General features: G+C 48.1%; 6 protein-coding genes across 6 annotated transcripts; 4 read left to right on the forward strand and 2 right to left on the reverse strand.

Annotated features, from left to right (window-relative positions):
• Positions 1-11: 11 nt before the first annotated feature.
• BKA55DRAFT_515940 (uncharacterized protein) lies at positions 12-461 on the reverse strand (the record flags this gene model as incomplete). Its single annotated transcript, XM_046188046.1, has 1 exon — positions 12-461. One exon carries the CDS (start codon positions 459-461, stop codon positions 12-14), a length of 450 nt encoding a protein of 149 aa, XP_046047730.1.
• A 298-nt stretch (positions 462-759) lies between these two features.
• On the forward strand, positions 760-3,290 carry BKA55DRAFT_677374 (fungal-specific transcription factor domain-containing protein). The gene is made up of 4 exons (XM_046198113.1): positions 760-1,066; positions 1,183-1,452; positions 1,503-1,958; positions 2,007-3,290. Exons 1-4 carry the CDS (start codon positions 920-922, stop codon positions 3,165-3,167), a joined length of 2,034 nt encoding a protein of 677 aa, XP_046047731.1. The 5' UTR covers positions 760-919; the 3' UTR covers positions 3,168-3,290.
• A 241-nt stretch (positions 3,291-3,531) lies between these two features.
• Positions 3,532-5,101, forward strand: BKA55DRAFT_677375 (major facilitator superfamily domain-containing protein; the record flags this gene model as incomplete). Its single annotated transcript, XM_046198114.1, has 2 exons — positions 3,532-3,661; positions 3,711-5,101. The coding sequence occupies 2 exons, from the start codon at positions 3,532-3,534 to the stop codon at positions 5,099-5,101; spliced, it is 1,521 nt and encodes a 506-aa protein (XP_046047732.1).
• Positions 5,102-5,391: 290 nt separating this feature from the next.
• On the forward strand, positions 5,392-7,576 carry BKA55DRAFT_704459 (heterokaryon incompatibility protein-domain-containing protein; the record flags this gene model as incomplete). Its single annotated transcript, XM_046200643.1, has 8 exons — positions 5,392-5,408; positions 5,579-5,873; positions 5,919-6,337; positions 6,368-6,390; positions 6,427-7,068; positions 7,102-7,156; positions 7,187-7,206; positions 7,266-7,576. The coding sequence occupies 8 exons, from the start codon at positions 5,392-5,394 to the stop codon at positions 7,514-7,516; spliced, it is 1,722 nt and encodes a 573-aa protein (XP_046047733.1). The 3' UTR covers positions 7,517-7,576.
• A 1,192-nt stretch (positions 7,577-8,768) lies between these two features.
• Positions 8,769-10,057, forward strand: BKA55DRAFT_574013 (uncharacterized protein). Its single transcript, XM_046193264.1, has one exon. It carries the CDS (start codon positions 8,938-8,940, stop codon positions 9,964-9,966), a length of 1,029 nt encoding a protein of 342 aa, XP_046047734.1. The 5' UTR covers positions 8,769-8,937; the 3' UTR covers positions 9,967-10,057.
• On the reverse strand, positions 10,055-13,498 carry BKA55DRAFT_647580 (Aldehyde/histidinol dehydrogenase; the record flags this gene model as incomplete). The annotated part of the gene is made up of 10 exons (XM_046197232.1): positions 10,055-10,687; positions 10,743-10,850; positions 10,887-11,153; positions 11,211-11,579; positions 11,632-11,720; positions 12,346-12,368; positions 12,453-12,544; positions 12,594-12,832; positions 12,888-13,354; positions 13,404-13,498. The coding sequence occupies 10 exons, from the start codon at positions 13,496-13,498 to the stop codon at positions 10,055-10,057; spliced, it is 2,382 nt and encodes a 793-aa protein (XP_046047735.1).
• Positions 13,499-14,605: the final 1,107 nt, after the last annotated feature.

The raw sequence follows: 14,605 nt of genomic DNA on the forward strand, positions 1-14,605 counted from the left end.
CCCAAACAAGCTCACTGCCCCAGATGAGGTAGGAGAACCTCATCATATCTATCGACATACGACCACAAGATCTTAATTCTTTTGTCCTCCACGACAAGCACGTCACCGCCCTGAATGACCGGTATCTTATTATGATCTTTCTCACTACCCTCCGACACAACCTCCCAACGCGCAGTGGCCATATTCTGGCATACACTGGCTCCTCCTTTAGCTCGATGCGAGTACCCCTTTAACTGGTCCAGTAGAACGGATGATCTTTTAAGCAAGCCATCATGGCCGTGGTGTGTAGAGCCGTCGAAGTCGAACCAAACGATATCAGAAGCAAATATCTCCTTGATAGCGGCAAGGCGTTCTTCGGGGTCGGTGTAGGAAAAGAAGTTGATGTCGCGTTGAATAAGAGAGACCATAATCTCTTTGGTTTCAAAACTTCCCACGGAGATGTTGATTACTTTGTTTGACATGGTTGTTTTAGCTGCACTGGCTGCAACTGACATGTGTCTGAATGGATGTAATATATTGTATCTGGCTTAAAGTGGAAGATATCGTAGGCTCTTGGCGACTGTCTTTGTAGCTTCTGTTATCTTCTGTTATTTCTCCTTGATGCAAGAAATTCCCTTATTTATAGTTTAATTTTGATATCCAGCCAAGATGGATATGTGCTTACTGGAAATGGCAAAGTCGAAGGCTTGCCACCGATCGCGACATGTCTCCTCATGCGGTTAGAACATCTGCACCACGCTTACGAATATGCTTGCTTATCGACTTCAGACCGCGAATCTTACAACAAGCAAAGGAAGAATAAAAGGTGCGAGGTCCTACCAGTCCGTGAGTCCGTGTCTAGCCCGCACTTGTTGGACGGAGCGTAGTCCGCTGTGTACCGTCTCGTTCCCCTTTCTTTACGATCATTCCTAGGTTCATCATGGCCACGATACATTCAGCCGATTCCGATGGGAGGGGAGCTGGCGGAGGGTTTAGCAGACCGAATGACCGGGTGCTTTCTTGTGTCAATTGCCGGAAGAGGAAGATTCGCTGTAACAGGGTCATTCCTTGTGCTCACTGTCTCAAGGTACTTGTCTTCTCTTCTCTTCTCTTCAACACACATTCACAGATGTACTTGATTAGCGGTGACGCTATTTTAATTATTTATTCATCTTCACTATTCGATTGGACTAACCAAGATAGAACGATATCATCTGCATTCCCTCGAAACCAGCACCCGCGAGATCCAAAGTCAAGACTGCTGCTGCAGTCCTTCAAGAGCGCCTCACTAAATGTGAAACATTACTCCAAAAATACGTGGCCGTTGAGGGGTATTCCACTGGCGAGTCGCTGCAGACTAATGGCGCCAAAGCGGGCAGCCAGAATGAAAATAGCCTGAGCGTGGGCGAGACTGTTAGTATTCAGACAAGAGCACCTGTCGATGGTGAGCTCTGGACGACTCTGAACGACCAGGTATACCCTTTCCGTCGTGTACCGTCGGCATGTGCTAAAAGTCTATCTAGATTCAGAAAATGAGGGAGCTAATTGAACAGGATCTACCCGAGGGTCTCTTGTCAGAAGAGGTCGCATCTCCTGACCCCTCCGAATCCTCTTCACCCAGTTCTTCCAAAAGTGCGCCACTCGATCCCGTCACTATTTTCAAGCTCTGGCAGATCTTCCTCGACCACGTCAACCCGCTCATCAAAATTATCCACGCACCTACCATGCAGCCTTTTATCGTATCCGCAGCTGCAGATATAAACTCGCTTCCCCTAGATCAACAGGCGTTGCTGTATAGTATCTTTGGGTTGGCGGTACTTTCACTGAGAACTGATGAAGTAACAAGTGTCATGGGCGATGGGAGATCACGAGAGGTTGTACTGCAAGAGATCTTGCAAAGCGCGAGCGTCGTGATCGTGCGTTTTGATTCGTTGAAACGGTATAATGTGGTTATTCTCCAGGCACTGATTCACATTTCAGTATGTTCCTTACCCTTTTTGCCGAGAATTTACTGACTAACAACGAAGATCATCTTGATGGCCCAGTGCAACAAGCATGCTTCGTGGATTCTGTCAGGTTCCATAATAAGAATTGCTATGAGCATGGGCTATCATCGCGATGGCACGCATTTCTCCCTGTCACCCTTCGAGACTGAGATGCGTCGCCGCATCTGGTGGCAGATTGTCTTATATGATATCAAACTCGGCATCGACATTGGTTTGACGCAGAGCTATATTCCAAAAAGCTTCGATACAAAACAGCCCCTCAACCTCAACGATGCGGATCTATTTCGTGATGCCACAAGTGAGTTGGTGTCTAGAGATGGTCCTACAGAGATGGCTTTCATCTTGGTGATGAATCGTCTGACAGCATATCTTCTTGATGAAGACGCGCGTCGAGCTGTTGAGTCGAACATCTTGGGGCTTAATGAAGGGAACGCTATTCCCGCCAGCCTGGAACGCAACCGTGTCCTTATTCAGGAACTTGAGGCTGATCTTCTAGATATTGAGAAACGATTTGTTGATCTAAAGGCAAGCAACGTTCATGCGGCAGCCCTGGGGATTCGTCCTCAACTCATCAAAAGATTGTATGACATGATGAATCCTATGCAGGAATCGCCTGATTGGGGCGTTCACATCTTCTCCCCTCGGGACAACCTCTTCAAACTTATCCTGCAGAGTTGCGAGAACGCGAGAGATTCCTACGATCTGATGAATAAATGGGGCTTTTCTTGGTATATCCATCTACACTTCAACCTTGACCTTATTACCTCCCTCTCCACATTTCTGTACCACAGTCCCACTGGTTCCTTGGCTGATCGCGGCTGGGCTGTCTTCGAGTCCCTATACGTCAGGAACTCCCTGTTACATCACCTTACACCAAACCCTGCAACACATTTTGTTCTGAAAGCTTTCGCCGAGAGAGAGCGCGCTTTAGCCGACTCTGGACAATTCTTTGAGGTGCCTGAGATCATTCTAAACTTGAGGCAGATTGTCAAGTCGCCCTTGGTGATGCCCCCTGTCCTAACGATCCCAGACCAGTGGACGGACTTTGGGACCGTGGCAGGTGTACCGACAGATGCAACGCAATTTATGAACATGTTCATGCCGTTTCCTGGTGGGAGTGAAGAGAGTGAGGGTTATAATTTCTGGTCAGGTGTGTCCTGGAGTGCAGATCTAGCACCTTGATGTAAATACTTTTATATCTCGGGAAAGAGTTAAGTCAACAACAACGTTATAAGAGTATCGTTAATCAGATTTAGACAAAGCGAGTGCTTAGACAACAGAAATGATTTATGGGTTAATCTCAAATCCATCAGATCTATGCCGTATAAGTTATGGGGCTAACAAATTAGCTGTCACATTTCGGAGCTGAGCACGCCACATCTCCACTGCAGTAAATGCTCAACTCCGAACTCCGGCAAGCCCTGTACTTGCGTCATGACCTTGAGCAGTCAACGCTATAAAACCAATATCTTCGACTTCAATTCCTTCCAGCTCCGAAATGCAGATGATTTCCATCGCCATATTGTCGTATTCAGTATCGTAAACAATGACTGGCACAGAATCACCTGCGACACCTGCGCCTGTAGCGGCCCCCTTGCCTGCCCCAGAGCCGTATAGCATCTTCGACAAACGCCAAACTGCCTTGATCGTGACAATCGTCTCCATAGCGGCAACATGTAAGCTCACATATTATACTCACTTTACCCCTTGTTAATACTAGTATAGTCTCGGGTTTCGCGTCAAACATCTACTTCCCCGCCCTCCCGACCATCGCCCATGATCTCGACGTCTCGATTGAGTTGATCAATCTCACGGTTACTTCATACCTAATCTTCCAAGGGTTAGCTCCCAGCCTCTGGGGCCCAATATCGGATGTCAAGGGACGACGACTCGCATACTTACTTACCTTGATTGTCTTCCTAGGAGCATGTATTGGTCTAGCAGAAGCCAAGAACTACGCGACCATGGTTGTGTTGAGGTGCATTCAGAGTACTGGCAGTGCCAGTACAATTGCTATAGGTTCAGGCGTTATCGGGGATATTACGACCCGGGATAATCGCGGTGGGCTCATGGGTATATTTCAAGCAGGGCTGCTGGTGCCTGTGGCAGTGGGACCAATTATCGGCGGTGCGCTGGCCGGATCTCTTGGTTGGAGATCCATCTTCTGGCTGTTGACCATCTATACCGGCGTTTTCCTGGTTTTCTTGGTCCTGCTCTTGCCCGAGACGCTGAGGTCCATCGTTGCTAATGGGGGCTGGATACCTACACACGCCCTGGCCAAATACCCTCTACGTGTTTATCAGAAGACGACCAAAATCCAATGGAATAATGGTGGGGTTTCCACAGCGCCAGTGGCGAAGAAACACGTCGATGTCACAGGACCCTTTCGCATCCTGATCAGCAAGCACGCCGCTCCGATCATCGTCTTCCTGGCAATCTATTATGCCGTTTGGCAGATGAGCATCACGGCCATGTCTAGCCTATTCGAGGATAGTTATGGTCTCACAGAGACTGAGATCGGCCTGACTTTTATCGCCAACGGAGTGGGCTCCATGGTAGGTACACTCATTACTGGCAAGATACTCAATCTCGACTACCGCCGTTTCAAGGCTCGGCATGATGCCCGCGTTGCGAGGAGTAATACAGAGGATGACGCTGAACCTGCCAATGTGCAGAAAGACCAGGAAAATGACTTCCCGCTGGAGACGGCGCGTCTCCGCCTCGTCCCCCTGTTTTCCCTCCTTCAATGCGCGTCAATCTTGCTCTTTGGCTGGACCATACAGTATCCCCATCAGGTCCACATCGCTGTGCCAATCGTGTCGACATTTATCACGGGTTGGGCTGCTGTTTCCATGCAGTCTGTCGTCATGACCTATCTTGTCGATGTATTTCACGACCGCAGCGCCGCTGCCAGCGCGAGCTTGAACCTTGCCAGATGCTTATTCGCCGCCGGGGGCACGAGCTTTGTTATGCCAATGATCAACTCTATCGGTGTCGGGTTGGCTTTTACTGTCTGTGTCGCGGTGCAGGGTGTTGCAATGGGGAGCTTGGCTATTCAATGGAAGTTTGGCGCAAAATGGAGACGGGCAGCTGATGATAAAAAGACGAAGCCTTAGGTGCCTCCGCACTAAACAGGCGGTAAAGAAATATAGATCTAGTCGCTAAATAAATTCACATCCATTACTCTTCTTTCCATCTATACATATACATATGATAGAGGTTACCGAGTCTGCATCACAGGTAAATTCATCTACGGGGTGACTTCATCCATAACGCGACGGTATAATAGCTGCAGGGAGCCTATAAGGGTAAGCCTGCGGCTACAAGACTGAGTAGCCAACAGTTAAAGATCGCAAAGCGGGGTAAGGCATCAACTCACTGCTTCATATATACGCGCAATAAAGTTATGCCTTGTCAGAGGAAGTATTCTGCCTTATTCTTTAGGACCTTGGAGTCCCGTATTTCCAAAAACATGTCTAGCTTTACACAGCGTTAAGAAAAGAGCTCTTCGTTCTCTCACTAGATCCGCCTGGAACTTCATAGATAAACCATACAGACTTGTGGAAGAGCTAATCGAAAGAGCCTTCAAGCAGGTCAATTACTATTTCAGCTCAGTCTGCGTTCAAGCGGGAGCCCATAAGCGCATCAGAGATATTCACAAACGTAAACTCTCAAGGTCTTCAAATACCTCAAGATGCACCAAGATTAACATATCAGAGTCTCGCCAGCTCCACCAGCTTCCGCTTGCTTCAGATCCTATCAGATGGGGGACAAGATATTCTGCGTTGCAGGATGTTTAATGCAGATCTTGCTGCGCAAGAGACCCCACAATATATCACCTTATCCTATACATGGCACGAGAAAAGTCTGCCCAAGACCTTCCGGCCTGTATTAATTAACGACAAGTACCTCAACATTAACCTTAATCTCTAGAACTTCCTTCAGAATTACCGCAAAACAACTAGGGAGCGTATCATCTGGATAGATCAGATATGTATTAACCAAGACGACAAGGATGAGTGCGTTCAGCAAATAGGGCAGATGTGTGAGATCTACCAACGTGCTTCCATGGATCTCTTTTGGATTGGCGAGCCGGATGAGAATACAGAGGCAGTAATGGACTTACTGGTATCTTTAGATCGTCTGGAAACCTCTCTCTTGGCATCTGGACTTCCCCGCCCTGGCATCAACGCGCTGCTTAACCCTATATACATGAGGAGTGTCGGCCTACCAGAGTATCACGCCCCAATATGGGCCTCTCTCATGCAGTTCATCTCACGAGCAGCGTTTCAGCGTGCTTGGATCATCCAAGAAGTTGCAGTCTCTCAGAACCCGGCTTTATTCTGCAGATTGTTGATGCTACCATTTGATGTTGTTGGAAGGGCCGCGACATTCCTTGCTGAGAGTTCATGGATTAAGCTCTTCCACCAGATGTACAAAGTCTCTGGTGCAGCGGGCTTCATTACAGGCATGATGAACTGTCATGCACGGCACCAGCAAGGAGAGTATCAGAGCTTAGATCTCTTGCTGGCATCGACGCGACGTTTCAAAGCTACGAAGCCAGTCGACAAGATATTTGCCTTGATAAATCTGGCAGAGAGCGGGAGAAGAGAAGCGCTACCGCCGTCACTTAGGCCGGATTATAGAAAGTCTGTTGTTGAGGTCTTTCGAGATGTTACTCTTCACCTTATCAGCCAAGGCTCACTAGATACCCTTTCTGGTATCGAAGATGTCAGATTTCGTCATTTACATCAGCTTTCTAGTTGGGTTCCAGACTACAGCGTGCATCAGGTCGCTTCTATTCTTTGCATGCCACCGCGGCCTGGGTCCTTGACCTTATATGCAGCTGCAGTAGGACGAGATGTCCGTCTACAGTACTCACCTGCGGATCCAGATATCCTGAAATTGTCAGCATACAAAGTTGACAAGATATCGAAGATATGTCCCATGGCAGAACAAACGATTCAGCTAACACTTGAGAATTGGGCGAACATGATCGACTTTAGTGCGCCCTACCCGAGCATTAATGGCGAGGCTGGTTCTATGATTGACGCCTTTTGGCGCACGCTGATCGGAAATATCGGTCTTAGAACAACCTTCTACCCTGTCAGCGAAGACTGGACTCATAAGTTCGCCGCGTTTGCATTGCAAGCTCGGGAAGAACTCCGGGAGTATTTTACGGATTCGGCTGATACTCAAAGTGCAGACATCGTGAGCCCGGGTTTGACACCTGGCATCGACTCAATCTTTCGCTCAATACAGGACCCCCATCATGGCAAGGGGGGTTGAATCAGGATGGTGAGCTCTATGAATGTACTATGCACCATGTTTCTTGGTATCGAAGATTGTTTGTTACAAATGGGGGATATATAGGCCTTGCACCTCCATCTGCCCAACTCGGCGATGAAGTCGTTCTTCTTTCTGGCGGGCGTGTACCTTTTGTAGTCCGGAAGAGAAATTTAAACATCCAAGAGTGTTATTCTATCGTGGGGGAGGCTTATGTGCATGGAATCATGGATGGGGAACTCTAGGTACTGCAGATGGGGAGTGGGTAGACTTGCGCTTTATTTAAAAGAGAGTCTTTTATACACGATACTTTTTTTCTAATGTACATATTCGTAACTCGAACTGAAACCCATCGCAGTGACCTCGAGCGGTTGCTTATTACTAGACCTCAATAGTCACATAACCGTCTTAAAGCCGTTTCCAAATGCAACTTCGACCTGAAAGTTCTAACAGCGCATTTTCATTCCGAAATATTACTTCTGACTTTCCTTTTGTCAATACTTTTGTTTCGATGTTCAAAGTTACGCAACAACCATAGAACACCGAACAGTTGATATCTTGGGCCAAATAGAACCAACGGCGTTTGTATGGTTATGGTCTTGTTTTCAATGCCTACAAACTACGGATCTTGATGACCTCAAGCGACGTTATCTTGGTTGTCTGAGCACTTCCCGGGTTTGAAGGGCAGATTATATATCCTATCCAGCCAACCAGGTCATCCCGCCATCCGTACGAGCGGTGATACCAATGCCTCTCTCAAGGTATCCGATCAAGGAGATTCGTTCAGCTGGACGTAAAATCAGCTCAAGAGTCAAGGCTTTCCAGCAATTCCTTTTATCGACGACTCTTCTGATCGGACGTACTGTTGACCAAGGCTAATGCGAATCATAAGTGGCACTGCATCAGTGATCAGACCAGAGGAGGTTCTTCTCATGAAGATAATGAATACCGAGCGTGAGGAGGACGGGAGTGATATCGCGGGAGGGGTTCACCATTGTTCGTCTCATCTAGCGGGTACTCAGGATGAGGAAGTCAGAGAAAGCATTGAGACCAAGTTTATTGCCTTTTTAAACATCCAGCCGTATGAATAGTTTTACTCCGGCCATCGAATTTTTGCTTATCGCAAGGTCAACTTGAGTTCGAGCTTTACGTTAACATAAGAAAACTGAGTCATACGGGAATGCCGCATATAATGCAAGCTTCAACAGTTGAACCATTAAGGTCAGTAGCAGGCTTCTTTGCGCCACTGATAGCATCAAAGAGTCATTTCTTAAGAGAATAAGCCTCGCGCTTTGGGTTGTTCCCGAGCAGAGCGCGAGCTGACAAACACGGTATAGTGCATCTCCGAGGAACATTTCAAGACATATAATTGGCCCGGATGCCGCAACTGTGTCGCTTGGCATGCAGGCTGACATGGCCATCGGGCGGGTATCCGGGTAATCAACACACGGGAAACCGCTGAGTGGCGTTTTTCGCTGACTCCCTTCGCGGAGTACAAGGGTGTAGAGATGTGGTTTCCGGTTTCAGACGGGGATAATGTAATGTTGAATAATAGCTCTTGTGGCTGACCAGAGTATTTATATGTTACTGCGTCGCTGTCGCTATTCTCAAATACCTCATCAGACATCATTTCCAATACTTGACAACATTGTAATACATCTTAAAAATGGCTCCATCTAATCTTCCAGCGACTATGAAGGCTGTCCTCCAGCCAGATAAGCACTCACATAAGCTTATCCTCTCTTCCCAGCAACCCGTCCCTACCCCCAGCCATCCTCAAGACGTCCTCGTCAAAGTCCACGCCACTTGTCCCTGCAAGGGTGAACTCGACTGGGCTCTCTGGGCACCCGAGTTCATCGGCGACAAGATCCCCATCCCAGGCCAAGATCTCGCAGGAACCGTCGCCTCAGCCCCAGAGAACAGCGGCTTCAAACCCGGCGACGAGGTCTATGCCCGTGTCGAGGCAAATCGCCCTGGTGCGGCTGCTGAGTACGTCCTTGCACGAGTCTCTGAGCTTGCAATCAGACCTGAGACCTTGACCTGGGCTGAAACTGCGGCGAGTCCTATTAGTGCACTTACTGCATACCAGGGACTGTTTACAAGAGGAGGTTTGGATTCAGAGGCTCTTGCGGGTGATGCAGCTGCACGGGAGAAGAACGCCAAGGTTCGGGTTCTTATTAATGGCGCTGCTGGGGGAGTAGGCAGCTGGGCTGTACAGCTCGCTCGTATCGCTGGAGTCAAGACCATCACGGCTGTGGTTGGTACACAGAACATCGATTTCGTTCGACAGCTTGGTGCGACTGAGACGATTGACTACAAGAAGCAAAGCATCGGAGAGTGGGTTGCCGAAGATCCCGCCTCTCGACAGTTCGACCTTATCTTCGACTGTATCGGCATGCCTTCTCTGGCTCAGACGTGGTATGCAGTACGAGAGGGGGGAACTCTTGTCAGTGTATGTGCTGTGCCAGAGCAGAATCGTCCGGAGGATGTCAAGAAGCAGGTCAACAGTATCTTCTTTGTCATTGACCCGGTCGGTAAGGATCTGGATGTCATCACCAAACTTCTGGAGGCCGGTCAGATTAAGCCGCATATTGATAGCGTGGTTGGTTTGGATGACTTTGAGGAGGCCTGGGATAAAGTCGAGTCGGGTCGAACAAGGGGAAAGGTCGTCGTGATGGTGATAAAGGACGAATAGTGGGACGTCTTCAGTCGTTTCAGGCATCCGTATTTTATTTAATTGTTTCCTTATGGCTATAGATCTCAACTCATAATGTTTGTTTCCATCATCCAGAATGCTTCACCCAGTAAGCCTGAGGATTGCACCAGCCTTTAAGACCGACCTCTCCCCAATCCATGCCAATACCGCTCTGCTTATGCCCACCAAAGGGAACATTAGGCGCAACCTCGAAATGTGTGTTGACCCAAATACTTCCAGCCTCCAACTGTTCAGCCATTCTTCGAGCACGAGTCACGTCTCTACTCCAGACGGAGGCTCCGAGACCAAACACCGATGCATTGACACACCTAATAACGTCATCTTCTGACTGCCACTTCATGACTGGGACGATTGGACCAAAGGGTTCAGCTTGCACGACTTCCGAGTCCTCGGGTGGGTTGTCAATAAGAACAGGTGGCATGAAGTAGCCTTTACCTGATCTTGCAGTTGATGTGCTACCAAATGCACGCTTCCATCCTTGCTTGTCAATCTGTTCATAGAGACGTTGGAGTTTCTCATACTGCGTCTTGTTCTGTATAGGTCCAAAGAAGGCTTGAGGATCGGAGAAGTCGCCAATTCTGAGACTATCCAGGAACTTGACTACTTCAGAAAGGAACTTGTCATAGATGCTCTCATGCACATATATGCGCTTGATGTTCATGCAGATTTGCCCACAGTGGACATAGGCCAGAAATGCGACCTGTCGACTCGTCAGTGAACTTTCCCTTCATCGGATAACGTGAGGAGAAATGTACCTTTCCTGCAACTACAGGGATATCAACATCTTCACAGATGATCGCAGCATCGTTCCCGCCCAACTCAAGAGTGACCCGCTTCAAAGTTGAAGCACAGGCCGCCATAATCTTTTTACCTGTCTCAGTAGAACCCGTGAAGCTCACTTTGGCTACATCAGGATGTGCCGTCAGCATAGGGCCAAGATCGTCACCACCGCTCAGAGCCTGGAATACGCCAGGGGGCAAGACTTTGGCCCCAATCTCTGCCAGCTTAAGGGCAGAATAAGGAGTATATGGTGAGGGCTTCCATATGAAGGTGTTCCCGGCCAGCATAGCAGGATACGCTTTTCCAATGCCGAGCAACATGGGGAAGTTCCATGGAACGATGCCGACGCCGACGCCAAGAGGGACATAGCGTACAACGGCAGTTCTCTTTGCCTATCATTAGTCTCCCTTGATTGTCAGACTGGTAATCAATGTGGAACTTACATCTTCATTGTCCTCGGGCTTCTCCTCCCTGATCCTCAGTTTTGGAGTCTCTCGAATATGCTCCATAACAAGCATAAGCTCAAAAGCACCAGCCTGGGGCGGTTTACCAGCTTCACGACCGAGAAGCTCAACAAACTCTTTCTTGTGTGCTTCGATAGCATCTGCGAATTTGACAAGGTAACTGGCACGCTCATCCCATGATAGCTTTCGCCACCCAGGATATGCCGCCTTGGCAGCGCTTACAGCTCGGTCAACGTCATCTTGGGTCGATACGGGTGACTCCCAAAGAGGCTCCTCGGTACTAGGGCAGATGCCATGTCTAATCTCTGAAGTGGAGCTTAACTGGTTGTGTATAACGTTCCGGAAAGTCTGTCCTGGGAGTAAGGGAACCATAGCTTTACTCAGAGGGATCTATACATACCTGAAAGTCAACTTTCTGCTCACTGGGGAAACACATGGTCATAAGATGAAATTGATGTGAGATTAGTGGTGGGAGGCAGTGGTTCATCACTCAACGAGCGGCCATATCGAGTATTTATCGCTCAGACCCCCAGTGACATAATTGTCTGACTTACGGTTATTTACTGCAATGACAGGGGAGACTTAACTCCGGCATAAGTCGGATCTTAGAGCTTTAGCCAATAGATGCTGCTCACGAGCCTGTACCCATGTTGTTGGAATAAGCATAATGTCAGATGTGTCGCATCTTCAATGTCAATATGGACTAGGGCTGACGATACGTGACAGGAATAGCTCCACAAGATACGGTTCGCCAATGAATCTTACTCGACAAAGGTGCCTGGTTGAGTAAGCGACTGATTTGGTAACAGGTCCCGAGCCCGCAATGCCTTTAGTACACGTCTTATCGCTTTTGGTGAAGCAAAATGATATAATGCTGACTCTGAGTTTCCGAGTCACCTTTAGGACAAATCCTTTTTCCTACATAGCTGAAGGGGAAGCTCATGGTGGCAAGTTGCCCGAACATAACTGGTAGACTCCAGGGTAATATTGACAGTTATATAACTGAGAAGATTGCGAGGCCTCATCTGAACAAAACGCAGGTTAACCTATGCAATGCTTTAGGCTTGCAGCTTGAACAAGTGATGTTTATCTCATGGCTTCCAATAAGATAGACCAAATCCCCTAAGCCAAGGCTCACTTAAACTAAAAACTTCATTTCCGGGACAAGCTTGACAATAGCGTGTGCTTACCGGTAAGCAGTCCAAGGTTTAATAGGTTTACCATCCAAAGCCATTAGACTCTAGCTCATTAGCCACCTGCTCAGCCACAAGCCTGTTAATAGCAATCCCCGGGTGGTAGTCATTGAACCACAGCTGTCACGATGTTAGTATTACGAGTCTCCACTCAAGTGAGGTTACTTACGCATGACTTTCCATCGTTGTTGAAGCAAGTTGCATCAGGAGCACCGTAGTTCTTGGGGTCGTTGATAGCCTTCTTAAAAGAAACGGATGTGTCGACAAGGAGAGTTTTGACACCAGAGTTGGCTTGCTTGAATGCGCTGAGCTTTGAGGCCAACTTGCTGTTGTATAGCTTTATGGCCTTGACAAGAAGGGCGTTGGAGTCAGTACCTTGCTGGATCATCAATGGTGTCAACTCCGTGGCTATGGATATTGTTAGTGTGGATATTTCGCAATTCGGCAGTGCCCAAATACTCACGTGGGACGCTAAGCAGGACAAACTTGCGCAAGCCAGCCTTGTACAAGACCTGCAGCAGCTCAAAGTATCTTGTAGTAGCCTTCTCAACCACAGCAGCTGAGTCCTGCAGATAGAAGGAGTTTCCGACGTCATTAACGCCGATCCAGACTCCTGCAATGGTGTTCTGCGCTGTCCATGAGGTCCCAGCTGGGTGCTTACCAACAGAGTTGGAGAATTGGTTAACTTGATCCACCATACTCAAGACAGTGCTTGTATAGGGCTTGACGATATTAGCATCGACAGTGGCGCCTCCATAAGCAAAATTGTACGACAGAACAAGAGAGTTGTTCTGCTCTTTAACCATATCTCCAACCCAGTTGGCACCGCCAGCTGCTGTCCATCCGGGGAACGGGGGGTTGCCGATTGGGTTTGCGGCGGAGGGCTTTTGACCGTTGACGTCGAACCCTGTCTGGGAGTATGAGTCGCCACTAAAAGACGTCAATTTGTGGCCCGCAGCTATATTACTAAGTGACTGACAAAGTGAAGAGATAGTCAATGCTTGACGCTGCGTGAACTGCAGTGTTCTGAGCCAAGATGCTACCCAAGGCAGCCAGAAGGTATTTGGACAGCATCAGAAAAGAGTCGACGGCAAAATTTGTGCTGGGCTGTAAGTTGACTCGTTTGCCAAGACAATTCGTTCAGGCTCGCAAGTTTCACATAGCGAATAACGGGCTACTTATATCTACACAGGTCCTGAGTTTCAGATCCTAGACCTGACCTTGTTTCCTCATCCCAACAAATCATGAGCCGATCTTATGACCAAGGGATGTCAACGGAAGATCTTGTTTAAGCATAATGTCTGGAAAGGGATAGACGGAGTTGTTCCGAGGCGGGGTATAACATATTTGGACTGGGCAATTGCAAGAAATGCCATGATTGCGGCATGCAGATCATGCATTGAAACCTCCAGCCGGGGACTGTAATTGGCACGGAACAATATTTTCCGTGGACAGATCTGTGCGCTCCCGTCGTTCCGGTCTTGATATCGCTTAACTCATCCGTCTGCATGACATAGTACATAGACTCATAGAAGGAAGAGCGATTATAACATATACCAGAAGCTTTACAACTTTGACGGCATCAGCTTTGCATCTGGCCCCGCTGCGTGGATCTACTGATATACAAGGTTGTAACTTCCTGGGATCTGCTGTTTGATGAGTCTAAATCAGTCGTTCTAGTAGATGATAATGACAATAGCCTTGAAAAAGCATATCTTTTTTCTGGCAATAAAGCGAGACAGTTCTGTGATACTGCAAGTCAGATACAGAGTTATGGTGGCACGTTATTGGTATGTTAATCAACGCCATCTAAGTTCCTTGGTGCAGGGTAGCTGGCCGTCTGGGAAGCTGTTGTTAAACCGTCCCTTGCTACGTACCGGGTGTCTTTCTGCGATTTCGTAGAGGACGTTTGTTTCGATAGCGCGATATTTAGTACTACTACTAGTACAAACGGTATTGATAATATATACATTTGAGCTTCCCTCTGAACACCTTGCTCACAGCTTGTAGAGAACGTGTAGGTCTTTGAGCTGGCCATACAAGAGGTGACAGAAAAGGCTAAACTTGAAAAAGGGGACTTTCGGTGTGAGCGAGTTAGTGTATTCTTTCGTCCCGTAGCGAACCTGGTTGGCACTTTTGAACAATCGAAGCAGGGATCTGTGCACAAATGCGGGGGACAGT

Source organism: Fusarium redolens (genome assembly GCF_020744475.1).
Source record: "Fusarium redolens strain MPI-CAGE-AT-0023 chromosome Unknown BKA55scaffold_11, whole genome shotgun sequence".
Lineage (NCBI taxonomy): Eukaryota > Fungi > Ascomycota > Sordariomycetes > Hypocreales > Nectriaceae > Fusarium > Fusarium redolens.